General features: G+C 38.3%; 1 protein-coding gene across 2 annotated transcripts in view; it reads left to right on the forward strand.

The window, feature by feature from the left end:
- Window positions 1–1401: 1401 nt before the first annotated feature.
- The window catches only part of MBP (myelin basic protein), an 84349-nt gene continuing 70288 nt past the window's right edge, over window positions 1402–15462 (forward strand). Inside the window, exon 1 of one of the 2 annotated variants that reach the window (XM_017746144.1) lies at window positions 1402–1482. In XM_017746144.1, the coding sequence (XP_017601633.1) occupies window positions 1432–1482 (51 nt within the window). In that variant the 5' untranslated portion in view covers window positions 1402–1431. The remainder of the gene's footprint in view (window positions 1483–15462) is intronic. The other variant, XM_008642700.2, reaches the window with a different exon arrangement.

Below are 15462 nucleotides of genomic sequence, written 5' to 3' on the forward strand. Positions count from 1 at the left end.
CAACGACCAGTTTGAGGAAGTTCAGCTCTGAAACTCAGTGTATATGAATTTATTTGTATTTTTCCTTGAAAATTTTCAGAACCACAAAAAATATGTGGGTTGGTTGTGCTGATCTCACAATTTGAAAGGATAGGGTTGTTTGGTTTTTTTTTTTCATCTTGTAGGCAATAGATAGTGCTGTTCAAAAAAAAAATGTTTCCAATTTACCAATAAATTCTATCATGAGTATTCACTGAGTTTGGATGGTTTTTTTAGTTTTTATTTTGTGATATCTTAGAAATGGATTTTTGTGAGGAACTATTTAATTGGCTTGGCACTTAGATTTTAGAGCAAATTGAGTTCAGTGGATTGTCAAATGAGCACTGTAGACCCTCAAAATTTGAAATTTATCACTGGGGTGTTGGGTGGAGTGGTGAAGTGTGTGTGTAAATAAATCTATCAGTCTCTCCAAAAGTTGAAGTAGAGATACAAAATAAGATTGATTACTTATGACTGTCCATCACAGACATGTGTACTTTGTCAAAAGCACAGTTTCTGTCTTTAGAATCCTTTTGTACACAAATCAGTGCATGTAGCTCAGGTTATAACAATATATGAGTGTATATAGCCTATTGTTTTACTTCATGCATGTAATTTAATGTTTCATGACTTCAAATGCTATGATGCACTGCATTCAAATCAGCTGAAGGCAGCAGCTGTAAGATCCTGTACAAACGTGCTTCTGTGAGAATATGTAGCACAACCGCAAGTGTGCTCTAAAAGCTGAAATTTGAGTGTTGTGGTTTAACCTACATAAGCTCTGTTAGAGCTGAGATACAACAGGATGAGCCAGAAAACACAAAGAAAGAGTTGGCATTACTTTCTTGTGGGCTCATCACGAAAGTGGGAGCTGTAAACAACTCACATATTCTAACCTCCCCAGCAAATTGTTAGCAGTTTAAGTGTGGTGCTTTTTTCACTAATTGCTGTTTATATAATGGTAAATGTGAATTCAGAAGAACTTACTTGAGCTTGTATGGAAGTTTGTAGTTGTAAGTTATTTGATGCATACTACACTGTTTGTTATCATAAACATAATATCGAAAGACAGGGCTTCTACCTAATTTCTAATCTAGTTTTGTTTCATGTCGAAATTTCAAAAAGAACATTTCCTTCCCTTTTACATGTTGATTTTTGGGTTTTTTTTTTAACAGAAGTAGGAAAGCTTTCTGACACTGCTTAAACTTGCAAAATAGACCAGATAAGCATGGGTTTTTCCTTAGGATCTTTCACAGATGTTACCTTGGATTGTAGAAATTCTTACTGTATGCGAACAATTTCTTTCCTATGTATCAGATTCAAAGTTAATTTATATTTCTGTACAAAGGTATTGGTTTCAAAAATGTTGTTTTGTTTTTATCTTTTCAGAATTTAAAGTTTTGGTGATCCATCATGGGGAACCATGCAGGAAAACGAGAGCATAGCACTGAGAAGTCAGCCAAGGTGAGTGTAGAAAACTGAAGATAGAGGGCCACTTGGGAAATATGTATTCTGTGAAATACAGGGGATTTTTAGGACAGTAGTTGTTTACCAGATCACTGTTATCATTACTGTTTTGTAGTTGATACTGTAAAATGACCATGTTTTAAGGAGTGTCCTATGAGATGTGGCCAAATGAAGATTTTGTTGTGCTGGATTTAATGAGAGATTTGAAGTCAGATCCACAGCTGATTAGATTCTCAGTCACGGTGGAAATGAATGAAAGAGACTTAGAAGCATGATATTGTAGAAGTTTTTTAAGAGTCAGTGAGCAGAGTTATGTTCTGTGTGTTGACAGTTTTTCATTTGGGCAATCGTTGGCTTTATCCGTAAGAAAGAAACTATGTAAAAATAGGTAAAATAAGAGGATTTTAGAGGACAAGACTGTCAGTCCAAGGAGATACACAAGGACAAGACTGTCAGTCCAAGGAGATACACAGCTTTAAAAATCTCCTCCCTAAGAGGAAAAAAAAAAAAAAAAAGAAAACTGTCAACATGTTCATTAAAAGTTACTATTTGATTCCTAAGCATCTGCTGACACTGTTGTGTTTTCTACACATAATGCGGTGTTCTGTTTGCCTTGTGATAATATCTTGTTTATTTGTTTTTCTGTGTAGTACCGGAAGAGGTTTCACATATCTTAAAACAGGACATCTTTCTATATATATATTTATATGTAAAAAAAACCCCACTGCTTGTTGCTAGCTATTGCTATCTTCCCTCCACACATCCTCATCCAAAAATAACAGTTTACAGTCTAAGCCCACACTGTATAAAGCTATTGCCCTTTGCACTGGACATATGATATAAACAGATAGTTCTGTACTTTTTCTGGAGGAATGTGGGTATTTTGCTTTGCTGTGGCAGATAAGCAGCTATCCCCAAAAAGTATACAAACTAGAACTCACACAGTTGTTTAGTTCCTTGCCATCTCCTTTAGGAAAATACATAAGCACACTGGAAGGAATAGGGAGAAAGCAGCACGAAGAGAGGACAACTGGCTACATATGGTTTTGGTTTGGGTTGCTGCAGTATTTTGCAAAACGCTTTTGTGGCCCAAAGTTGCAGTTTGAGTACAAACAATAGTATGAATCCCAAGTTGTCTTGTGGTGACTGGTCTTGCAGACATGCCCTTTTGAAAACTCTGTTGTGCAGCAAAGTCAAATGCACCAAACAGAGGCATTTAGCCAAATACTTTGATTCTTTCTGAGTAAGCATGTGAGATCCAGCAGGTGTGATACATTAAGTTTACAAAGCTTGATGGACTGTAGTGCACCAAATACCCCCTGCTTTGGTCTTTGAGGATAAAATTTGGTTAGAAAAACACATTGTATCTTCTTTCCTGCTGTGGGATCACATGTGTTTGATGCATCTGGATGGCAGGAGGGTGAGTTGTGGGGCGCATCTGGCTTCAAAAAGCTAAAAATTCTTCAAATTGTAACAGCCTGTGCAAGAGGTGCAAATTCTGTGGTGGTGAGCAAGAGTCAGGTGACCATGAGACTGCAGTTGTACAGGACAGATCAACAGAGAAATGGATTGCTGCAATTCTTTAAAATTCCTTCTTTTTCCTAATTAGTTCATGGAGAATACTTGATTCTGCTGTCAAAATAAAGTTCATTTACCAAAACTGTTTTGTGAAGCAGGAACTTACTACTGTAGTAATATCTTCTGTCCTTCACTCGTCCTCCTAGAGAGTCAAAAAACCAAAACACCAAACCCCTAAACTTCCAAGTTGGTAGTGCTTGATCAAAATCTCCCTTTATGCACAGAAATGTGCATAATATCCCTTTATCTAAAACAGCAGTCATGCCACAAGAAATTATAAGGCCACAGATTTAAAATCAGGAAATGTATGGTTAAGGCAGTACTATGGATTCCCTATAGTTAGTCATTCTTGATTCAGTTCTTTCAGGCAGCATTAAATTTCTTCGTGGTTGCATTAACCAAATGTCACAGTGTGCTTTGGTTTTTTCTTCTTTTTTTGAAGTCAGAGTAAGTTTTTCTGTTGTTCAATATTGCTGTAGATTAGAAGTGTTTTCCCACTGACCTTCTAGTGTGCTGTGGGAGACCTGCTGAAGGCCTACAGAGACTACAGTGGAAATGCTGAACTGCCTCTCCTCACTCATAGTAATAGAACTGAAATGAAAGAGGAGAACATCTCATCAAGGGTCTTCCTCAATTTCATTACTTTCACTCTCCAGGCTGTTTACTCTTAAGTCCTTTCCTAAAACTTTAGGACCAAAGAAAAACATAATTTTAGGCAGCTTCTTTGAACCTTTGAGGTCAGATTTGCAGCCACTGTAGTGCTCCTGCACTGGCAGACCATTTCTCCTCAGACCTGTTTTATGTGTAGTGACATTAAAGAGACTGTTGCCAACTGCAGCAATCACAATTCTTGATTGTCCAGTAAGTGTCCTTTAATCCAGCGATTACTGTGAGGTTTGTTTGGTGGTTTTTTGAGTTGACATCTAGCTTCACTTTACATTTAGGAAATTTGTGTATTTGAATTACAAAATTAGAAATGGACTTCTGGAAAGCAATTACTTTATGAAACGTCTAGGATGATGCTAAGAAGCTTTCAAATTAGGAAATTCGCAAAAGACATTAAGATGGCTTCCCATGCTGTGACACTTCTTTCAAAATATTGTTCTCCTCTTGATATATAAATATGGCAAGCTACAGTGATTATTTAATAAATAATGAGATACTGTGAAATTAAGTGAATGCTTTGAAAAATAATTGGTCTGTTTGACCTGAATAATATGGAGGAGTGTTTACAAAACCCTTCTGTTTTACTCACAGCAGTAACATACACCACCTCATTTCTGTGGGATATCTTTCTTGTATGTTTAATGGATCTGCATTTTTTAGAGTTTCATAAGATACAAAAAAATTGCTCAATGAACCCAGCATTTTCTTTTCTTTTTACTTTGATTGATACTAGACTCTGCATCTACCTAATGCATTAGTAGATGTTCTAAGTATTTATTTTGTTTACTTTCTTCTTAGCATTAATACTTGGGTTTGAACTTGACATAAATAAATCTAAGAACAACAATAACAAAAAGAATGGGCTGTGCAGAGTTTCTTGCCATGAGTTTCTTTAACTTTTCATAGACCTAAATGTAGATGAGTAGACACTGAAGATTTTTGTGGTTTTTGTTCAGTTTTAGTTGTCTGTGATAATTTGTCATCATTATGCTACAAAGTGCCACAATCTCTTTTGCAGTGACTAAAGCTGCCTGTGTTACAACAGCACAGTTCTCTGCTACTCCTCATTAGAGAATTCTGCACAGCACATTCTTACCATCCCAAAATCTTTGAACTTTCTTGCTACCTGTGAAAACTGGCCCTTAATTTCATTGATTGTTCAGGAAGAGGGGTTTGGAAGGAAGGTTTCCAGCATTGTCCCGCTTACTCCACAGCAACTACCAAATGCACCTAGTCCAAGTAGCCTGGTTTCCATGGTCACATAGTACAGTGGGGAGCTGGAAACAAAACTTGTGACCTATATGAAAGATCAAAACCCACTGCACTGCCATGTCAAGGGATTGCTTAAGAAATTTATCCAGGCCTGGGATGTGTTAGATTATTGGAAATGCTGGATTATCTACCTAGTTCATGTCCTTTGTGTAATTGGGGTGTGCTGTAAATAAACACCAAGGAATCAAACCCAACTGCCACTTCTGGTACCTAGGTCTGAAAAACCTTGGGAAATGCAATTGCAGGCAAAAACTGAAAACAGACATAGTGCTGATAAGGTCTTTAGTCTGCAATTTAATGTTTTATTTGAACTAAAAATAATCTGTTAATAATGACCAAGTCTTGCTGGATAGCGAACTTACAAAAAATCTTACCTTTAATTGCCCTGTGTTATGTACCTAGATTCTATAATGTGTTTTGAGGTGGTCGATTTGAGAACTTGAATAAAGTGACTGGTACTCAGTGTTTGAGTGTGGATACAAATATGCTGCTAGGAAGAATTTCTCTTGCTTCTTTCCAGTCCCGTGAGATACTTTTCTCTCTCACGGAAGATATTAGTAGAGTTCTATAAACTCTGAACACCTGCGACCTTGCAAACCTTTGTTTATAGTCCAGTAGAAAAATATTTTGACAATGGATGTTTTAGGATTTTAGCCAATCACCCCAAGGGGTGGCTGATCCTTTGACCAATTAGACTATGAAGAAAAAAGGCTATAAAAGAGTTGTAAAATAAATCAATCTTGCTGCGCAATTCCTGCCTGCTGGATCTCTCTTCTCCTACCCTGTGGGATACTGTGACATTTGAGGAGAGCTCAGCATAACTAGTTCAAGCTAAATTGCTTCAGTAAGCACGTATCAGTAAATCAGATGGGTTCTGTGCTGCTTTAGAGGAGATTCTATTTTGTCTCCTCTTTTTCCCCCCCCATTGCCTTGCTAATGTTCCGAAATCTGCACCCTGACTAAGGCTGCAGTCCAGTAACACTGGCAGGAAATTTTCTGTCTCTTCCTGGTGAGAGGGAGTTGAAATTCTTAACATGGCACATGATGGTAGTTGTACTGTTCACCTCATATATGCTCAATGATCTGCAAGCATAAAAGCTTTCACTACCTCTCATGGCTTAGGCTGCTTACAGACCTGAGCTGTGTGTGTGGTTTTTGCCAGGTGCTTCCTCTTGGTATGCATCATAAGTTATCAAAAAAGGAAAAAACCAACAGATGAAATATTTTTTACTTGCTTAGTTAACTGCTCTGAAATGTTATTTTCAAAAGATAAAAGTTTATTATTTTTTTCGTACATGCAGTTTGAGAGATACATGACATACAGATTGTATGGATTTTGAAGTTCAGGGTATGCTTTTCTGTAAAAAGTAAACAAACAGAAAGAATAGTCGTATTACCATACAAAATTAATCATGAAGCCTTTTCACTTTTTTTTTTTCCCCTAGCAAAGTTGTATTGCACTGTTTCTATTTTCCAGTGTAATTTTTTTTTCTCAGAGTTTTACCTTTTTCTGTAAAGCAATAAAGAGTGCAGGAACTATTATGGTGTATTTGCAATTTGATGTATTGATTAAACCACTCCCCCTTGATCTTTTCTGATGGCAAGTGAAAAAAAGAAAAAAACTTCAAAATGTTGATAGCGCCAGTGCTTTCTGTGAGAGATTTGATGAGATTTTCACCAACCAGTTTTACAAGTTACACATGCACTGTAGAATCCTTATGACCAACTGGTGTCTGGTTAAGTTGGTGCCTGGTACAAGGAAGTGCTGCTTTTGGAAGAGGCAAATCTTCTTTAAGGATGTGAAGGGAAGTTCTGGGCAGTCAGGTTAAGCAATACCAGTTGAATTTGATAGATGCCTGTTTTCCTCAATTTCTACCACCAACCTAGCTTTGCCCTTGAGCAAATCCTCATGTGCTGGCTCTGTCTTCCTATTTCATTCTTAACCTTCGTGCTGTCTAACTGGATGGTTTGTTGGGACAGATGCAGTGTCATTCTGTATTAATAGTAGTGTTTGGAGACCTTGAGTGGAGCCTTCAGGCACTAATGTGCTTCTGCTGGTGAGATGATACCACAGCAATACAGAAATGACTGTACTGTTTGAAACCTCTGAGAATGCCAAGCATGAAGTAGCTATGACATCTGTCCTCAAAAATTAACCTTAACACCAGCATTCAGTACGGTATCAGAAGTCTGTGTTAATGTTTCAATGGGCAAATAGCTTTACTATGAAGTTAAAAGGAACAACTTACGTGTCTAAATCAAAGTAATGTGTTTTAATACTTGACTGTTCATTAAACTCCTAGGGTGCTGAAATTAGTATAGTCAATTGTAGCTGCAGTAGTTAATCTTTCTCATGTCTAAAATATGGCAAGCTCGTCGTAATTTTGTGTGGAACATAAATCGTCCCTGAATTGAAGCTGATACTCCTACACTTCCATGTTTCCCTTTGTTGCATGTGAAGGCTGCTGAAGGTACAGTGTTCTGCTGTGCAAGGAATGGGTGGAAAAGTTACAGGTGAGAGGCAAGGCTGGTGCAAGTGAGGAGCAAGTTCTGGTCCTGCTGCAGTGCCCACTGCTAATGTTTAAGGAGTTGCCTGAATTTTATAACCATGGCAATATATGACTAGATCTGTGTTCCAGTGAAAAAATGAGTAAACGTGTAGGCAATGGTTTCATAAAATAAATTGCAAGTATGTTTTTCTGTTGTGCACACAGTGGCTAAGTACTGGTGCTTCTTGATTTGGGTCTTGAGCTGGTTAAGCGTGCATGGGTGTAAGAGGAAGAGGTGCAGTCGCTGTGGCTGGGGAGGAGGTAGGGTCTTAGGCTTTGTTCTCCCACCCTCAGCCTGCAGAACTCACTAAATGAGGGAAGTGCAGTCTGTGCTTTTTCAGGTCTTGTGCTTTAGATGCCATGTTTTTGTGGTAGTTTTCTGCAGTTCCCTCCTTGTTAGCTTTGATGCAGAACTAGATAAATGTCCTGTCAAATGAGTTTAATGCCAGTGCCACTTAAATTAGCAAGGAGCTGGAAGAACAGGGGTGTAATGCAGTAGGCATTCTTTGTGAACTCTCTGTGAACTGTTCTAGCTGCTGAGATGACTTTTCTAGTAAATCAGCCCATACTTCAGCCTGAGAACATGTTGTTCAGTGTTTTGGCACCTTCATGTCATAAAAACGAAGGGAAAGTTGTTCGTATTTATAATTTTGAGGAAGCAGTAAGTGACATGGCAATCCTGAAAGGGAGCAATATCTTCCTTCCTCACATAACCTTTTGTGCTTTTACTGTTGTGGCGGTCATGATCTGGGTGCGGCAGTAATGTTGTATCACCTGCTCTGAAACTGAGATGAAAATTCTAGTCTGTTACTTTGACCTTGGTTATATTTGAGAAGAGCTTAAAAAATCTTCTGCAGTAATGTGCTACCTTAAAATGCAGTTATAGCTGTAAAATAAGTTGTGGTGAAAAGTATTTGCCCTTTTAGAGAAATGCCCAAGCTTTACCTTTGGGTATCTGGTGTCAAACCACAGGGGAATCTCCAGTGTCTGAGACAGCAACTGGCAAACCTGCCCCATAGCACTTACTAAAGCATTAAACCCTGTAAAACAGTGCGTTTTAAAGTTTGTTCTCATCTTCTTCTTCCTAGTGCTAACTCTGTTGTGTTTGATGCTCCTGGGCAGCAGCTATAAGGAAGAGTTCTGGCACCATGTTTTATTTTAATTCTCAGTTTCCCACAGTTGTATTTCTGATAGTGTAACTGACCATGCAGATGGGGTAGTTGTAACACATGGTTTTACACTATGCACCAGTACAGAGTCAAAACACTGCTCACATCTGATGCTAAATATTCTGTCGTGAGAAAAGAGGGTTTCTACATTAAGCTGAGTTGAATTTTGCTCTCAATTGTAAATTCAGCAAGTGTGTAATGGACATCAGAAGGAAAAAGTTGTAGGGCTTTCCCATGCAAAGTATTGCTGACAGTAACTTCTTTTTGCACTTCAGAAGTTAAATTTCTTGAGTAATTGGAACTATTTGTACAGTGAATAAATTTAACTTGTCTGCAGCTACAGTTCAGAAATTGATTTTTCCACTTTGAGCAGAAATGTCATGGAATGCTTTTCCTTTTTATTTAACTTTTTCAGGCCGTCTGCTTTAAGTTGATGGAAATACTCTGGTAGCATTTGCTGGGGGAGAAAAAAAGGTTTTTGTAAAAGGAAATAAAAAAACTTTTAAGCAGAATAATATGATGTTACTCTTGATTGCTGAGATAAGGTTCACTCTTAAAAACAATCTGATCTTTCAGCACAGCATCCAGTGGATGTGGCCATAAAGATAGCAAAATTTGCATAGAGCTGAAAGCCACAAGATAGATACCAGTTACCTCGGAGCATTTGGGGGACTTCTGAGCATCAGTTGCAATCAAGAAGAGGCAATAATGGAAATCTTGCATTTTTGTCACAGTGCCACAGAGTGATGGTCAGGCTGGTCTGGCGGGACTTAGAATTGAAAGCTGATTTTAGGGAGGCCTGAGGGCACTCAGCTTGCTCGGAACTCTAGGCAGCTCAAAAAACATTGAAAAGACACAAGAGCCAGAAATCTTAGCAAGTCTTTGACCAATGAGACATATCTTCAAATAGGCGCTTATCAAAACATCGCCATTTTTGGGTCCTCAGTTATACCTGTTCAGTATGAGAGCTTCAGGAATGGTTTCATTGATGGTGCAGACATTTTCAGATGAATTATGGAAATACCAGTACATTGGAGGCATTTTGATTCAAAAAAATAGAGACTCTGATGTTGAAATCTGAATCATCTGGGGTTTTTCTAGTTTTGGTTTTGTGGTCATAGCTAACTTATCCGTCTAGCTCCTTCCTTTATCTTCCTTCTATTTCTTTCACCCAGTTTCTTCCTGCATGCTACTTTCTGCCAGCACCTCTGATGCAGTCAAAATGCATTGCTTTGATTTTTCTGAGGTCTTAGAAATAATATTTAGTTGCTAACAGTGCTCAGGAACAATGAAGAGATGGCCAGCTAACAGGCAGTCTGATCAGGAAGGTGTGAACACCATAGAAGAAAATAGAGAAAATTTGCACTTTCCTGACAACACATATCCACTGCAAAAATTACTTTCTCTTCAAGCCAGTTCTTTCTCTTCATGTTATAATATGACTTTCTACAACCTTCACAGCCTACCACAGTACATTGCTTTGCAAAGCAAACCAATAGTGCCATTGTCAGGATTTGAAAGCTGAAGATCAAAGTAATATTCTGGGTTTTTTTATGACCAACTATCATTGTCACTTATATACTGTTTTGGCATGAAGTTGTTTTGGATTTTTGTATTTTCACCTTCTACCTGTTAAAGAATTTGTTTTATGCAGCAAATGCAAGAACTTCTGTGTTCCTTGGGGAGAAATGTGGCTAGAATTTGTCCGTGTGAAGTGGAACTGTGCAAAAACTTCAAAACCCACTTCTGTTTCTTTCATGCATGTCTGTGTAAGCATGCACAGGTCCGTACTGAAAAAAGTACAAGTGTAGGTTTAAAAAATATTTTTATATAAATGCAAGTGTATATTCAAGTATTGATGCTCTGCTTCTGCCCCTGTATGGCTGCAGATGTGCTTGCTGTATTAGTCTCAAAAGGCAGGACTGGTAGCCTTTCACCCTGGGGAGTCTGACTATTCATTCTGATCTTCCCTGTGAACTACAGACTAAATGTTTTCTCAGTGTGGTTAAAGCCAATGAAACTTGCCTCATGGTGCGCAGCGATAAAGCCTGAGTAATCAGTACTATTTTTTTCTTTTAAACTCTTGTCTGAAATTCCAGACAATTCTGGGGTTTTGAGACTTGGAAGATGAAAGATTGGTGCATGTGAGACTCAGAATGTCAAGTCAGTGCCTGTAACAGTTGAGAAATATTTATATATCATAAAATACATTGAATATATTTCAATACTTACTATATAGAGATTTAAAATTAAATATCTTTAATATATTTAACAAATATATAGTACTAGTATAAATAAAGATATCTTCATGTTTTAGAAGAGGCTTCAGACCTCATAGTAGGTGAGACCCACTGCACAAAGTAACAACTGTTTTGTCTTTGGTACGCTACTGCACAGAAGACTGTTTGGGATGTGTGTTTGGGATGATTGACATTACTTCTGGAGCTTGGTCACATGAGATGAGATTCTAGGTCAAGGCTGTGCATAACGTTATATATTTGTGCTGAAATAAGTAACTTGTCATGTGCTGCAGGATACTTGCCTGATAGATACTTGCTGAGAGGAGGTCTTCTATGTTGTGGTGCTAATTTCCATCAGAATCAAATCTGTGTTAGGAGAAGACCTATGTTATATATTTTATTTGAGAGAATCTGAACCACTGTAATCTATTACATTCAGATTGGCTTAAATGAAGCATATTTGTTTGTAGGTGCTGACAATGTGTCCTGAACATTCAGCATTAGGATTCTTGCAGATTCATTTACTTGAAAAATTAATTTTAATGTTGGTATTTTGTTTCTACAATGCAATATTTAAAAAAAAAAAATCTTGAAAAAAGTAGGTGAAATACCTAATAAAAATTAAGCTTTTACTCCTTTTCCTCTTGTTTTGACTTAAGTGTTTTGTGTTCTACTTTCCTGAAGTCTTCTCAGGAAGGGAAGGGATAGAACTCCATTCAGGAATCTCTTCAATATACCTTTTCTGTCTGTTGCCTTCTTTTCCTTTCCAGTGGCATCTTATCTGTTGTTTTTTTATTTTTTTATTATTATTATATTATGCTGTGCTATATAGTCTTTATAAGGATTGCTAAAATGATATAAAAATGAAAGTTTTATGGAGTCTGAGGGAAAGGAGGCCACAAGATCCCTGTCATTGGATGTGTTCAGTTGGGATGGGGAGCTCTGGGTTCTAATACCTTCTCAACAGATTGTACAGGTGACTGGCCAGTGACTTCAAGTACAAAGAATAACGAGTGGAGCAAGGGATATTTCTGCCTTTGACAAGGGATGCTGAGATCTTCCAGGCAACAGATTTTGCTCTGGGATTTTGCAGAGTTCATAATGCCATAGCATAATGTAGTTAATACTGTCATAATATAATACTGTACTTCAGCTGTTGAATCACCTAATTATGGGAGAATAAAAGGTTTATGGGATTTTGGAAGCCCGTAGGGCTCAACACATAGACTTTGTACCAACTAAATTGGGTGTCTTTGATAATTTCTGATTATGTCTCCTGCTGCTGTATGTAAGAACAGGAGAGACCCTCTGAACATGTCTTGAATGTAGCCCCCGAGGGAGCTGGCTCCACCAGGAGCAGGGGCCCTTGGCTTCCATCCCAGCTTTGAGATCTGGTCTCAGCAGATGACAGGTTGTTCTGGATTTTGCCCCATGGGCTTGCTTTAACCAATTAGACTGCAAACCGTGGGCTGGTGGAACAGGTGCAGAGCTGCTGTCTTTGTGCAGGAGCCAGATGGCCAGTTAATTGTCTCAGTCGCTGAGTAAGACTTGGCTGAGTCTCCTGCTCAGTTCTCAATTCTGCTGCTGCGCTGCCAAGCTGGGTCTTGTGGCTTTAAGAAATTGGGAACTTCAGAGACAACTCTGAGCATCTGGACTTCTCTTAGTCACGATGTAATGTTGTTAGTTTCAAGCCTCAAAATGGTTCATAGCCTAATGTTGTTTTCTTAAAAGAAAAAAGTTGCTTGATGCTTTCCTGGAGTAAAGATTTCTGATCTGAGCTGGGATATCTTGCTTGTTACAATGTTATTAAGATCAAGGTGACAGAAACAAAGCTTTAAGTAGGAACCCATATTTCAAAGGATTGATTCTCTGGGATTTTGCAAGGAGGAACTCTTGCTGAGTTATCTCTTACGAGGACATTAGCTGAGGGGAGGAATTTTGAGAGGAGGAATATTTTGGTTTCCTAAAGTTTTAAAATCCTGTTTTAGAATAACTGTTTTTCATTGTTAGGAAGAAGTAAGAAATCATTATGTGAATGCTGTACTTAAGGGGAAGTGCTAGGCTTTAGGGCTTGTAAACTTGCTAAAAGAATTGCAAATTAAGTGTGTTTGCTTATCTATATGCTTATACTTATTTGCTTGGTTTAATAACTGCAAATATAGTTTACCTGTAACCTCTTCATATGAATATGAAGTTATATGAAGTTATATGTAACTCAGTCCGTTGCTTTCTGTCAAGATAATCCACTTTTATTACAGTAAATCATTTTAGAAGATAAAACTGTGGCGTGTTAGAGGCAAAGGGTAGGCCTAAGCAGATTAATGATGATATGTTATTTGCTATGGTAGGGAATTGAATTAAAAAGATGTCTAGGTATTTCCAGCAGGCCACCACTTTTGTTCAGTGCTAAAAAGGCAACCTCTGGGTCTAAAGTGATTATGAAGTCCCATGTTGATTCAAACTACTTGAGTTAGACTGTCAGTCAAATCACAAGTAGCTTATATATGGAAAGAATCAAATATATAGGTTAATAAAGTACAGCTATTTAAGTTTTTGTATTTAGAGTTGATGGATTCTAATCTGCATTTATTTTAAGATTTTTTTTTTATCCATCATGCTCCACCTGTTTTGTTCGGTCCTGGATCTGATTCACACAGCTTTTTTTAGTATTGTTTTGGCTGTGGCTCTGGCAGTACCAATTCTACCCAGAAGTTACGTAGCCTGTGGGTTATACTACCTCTAGGGGAGGAGGTGAAGAGCTTTGCGTGGTCTGTTGTCCTTATGTCTGAAGTCTCCATTGCACAGCATGTGAATAATACCAGGAAATCTGCCCAAGTCTACCTGCTCCTTTTTTATGATGAAATACCAGCAAGAGAAGGGCAGTGGAAATAGCTTCTTGTTTACACACAGGTTTCTCTCCAGTTATATTCTCTGCCTAGAGAAGCAGCTGACAGTAGTTGGTGCAACTTTGTTTTACAGTTGCCCACATGACTCCTTTAATTCCTGCCTGCCTATAGAATTGAGGCATGGATTTTAGCCTTCACAAAACATATGCAGTGATGTAAAATTCTATTTATGTGCAGGGGGTTACTAAGTAACAGTTGCTGAGGGAAATGCAGTCTTTAACAGTGTGACGTCTGTGCACTTAAAATTGCCAGCCAAGTAGTGCATTAACATAGATTTTGCTCATTAATGTAATGGGATTTGCTGTGGGCAGTGTGAGAAAAACCTTGGAAAAACAACAGAGTAGTTCAAGGAGTTGTAGTCTCTGCAGCCTGACCTTGTGGACAGGAGGTGAAACCCAGTTTTTGCCCTTCTACCTCATCGTCTCCATACCATACCATAATTAAGGACCCTGATATATTTCATAGAATCATAGAATATCCTGAGTTGGAAGGCACCCACCAAGTCCAACTCTTGGCCCTGCACAGGATATGCCCAAGAATATCACACCATGTGCCTGAAAGTGTTGTCCAGACATTTCTTAACTCTCTCAGGCTTGGTTTGTCCAGTGCCTAGCCACCTACCTAGGTGAAGAACCTTCTCCTAATACCCAGCCTAAACCTCTCCTGACACAACTTCAGGCCATTCTCTTGGGTCCTGTCACTGATCAACAGAGAGAAGAGATCAGTGTCTGCTTCCTTTGCCAGCTTTCTGTCAACTGGGACCTTTCTAGATTCCCAAGACAGTTGAAGAATCATTGTGGGAGGTCTCACGGTGACATCAGGCAGCTCCTTGAGTATCCTGGCATGAATCCCATCAGGCTCCATAAACTTGAAGGGATCCAGCTGAAGAAGCAAGTCCCCTACAGGTTCAGGTTGGCTGGGAGTTTATAATTCTCGCAGTCATGGTCCTTCAGTTCAGGACTCTGGAGGTTCTGTTTTAAATATTTGTGTGTATTTTTGTGTATTTTAATATTTGCTTGATATTTTTGTGTGTATTTGTATTTATATCTGCCTAGATATTAAAAGGATTCCATGTGTAACCAGTTTGTTTTGCATGTGTACCTTCCTTCAGGGGGAGGAAAGTTGAGGGTCAAACAAACAAAAAGAGTTGGGGATAGATTGGGTGTTGATAATACAAGGAGAAATTTCCCTTGAGCTGTGTCTCAAGTGTGTCTCTTCTTTTAACTCTTTGCTTCTAATTTTGCGTGGTCTATCAAAGGATTTGTTTTTTCTAAGGATTATTTTCAAGAAATGTTACTTGGGAAAGGTCATGTGTGTAGCCTTGAAAATGAGCTTTTGTATTGAAAAAGATTCTACTTAAGTGATCAACCTTTCCTTTAAATCACACCTAATATGACCTAGCAGTAGGGCTTTTCATCGAAGACCTTCATATGCTGATAAAGATGATTTGTTGAACTTTTATGAAGTCCTACAGCTTTTAACTCATTTCTCTATTACCAGGCTCCTTTTCGTCTGAAAATACATGGAGGATAGGGAGAAGTGTGCATGTATGTAAATAATTATTGCACTGGGAAGGTAACATGAGCTTATTAGGCTG

The sequence above is a fragment of the Corvus brachyrhynchos genome, unplaced genomic scaffold (assembly GCF_000691975.1).
Source record: "Corvus brachyrhynchos isolate BGI_N302 unplaced genomic scaffold, ASM69197v1 scaffold409, whole genome shotgun sequence".
Classification (NCBI taxonomy): Eukaryota; Metazoa; Chordata; class Aves; order Passeriformes; family Corvidae; genus Corvus; species Corvus brachyrhynchos.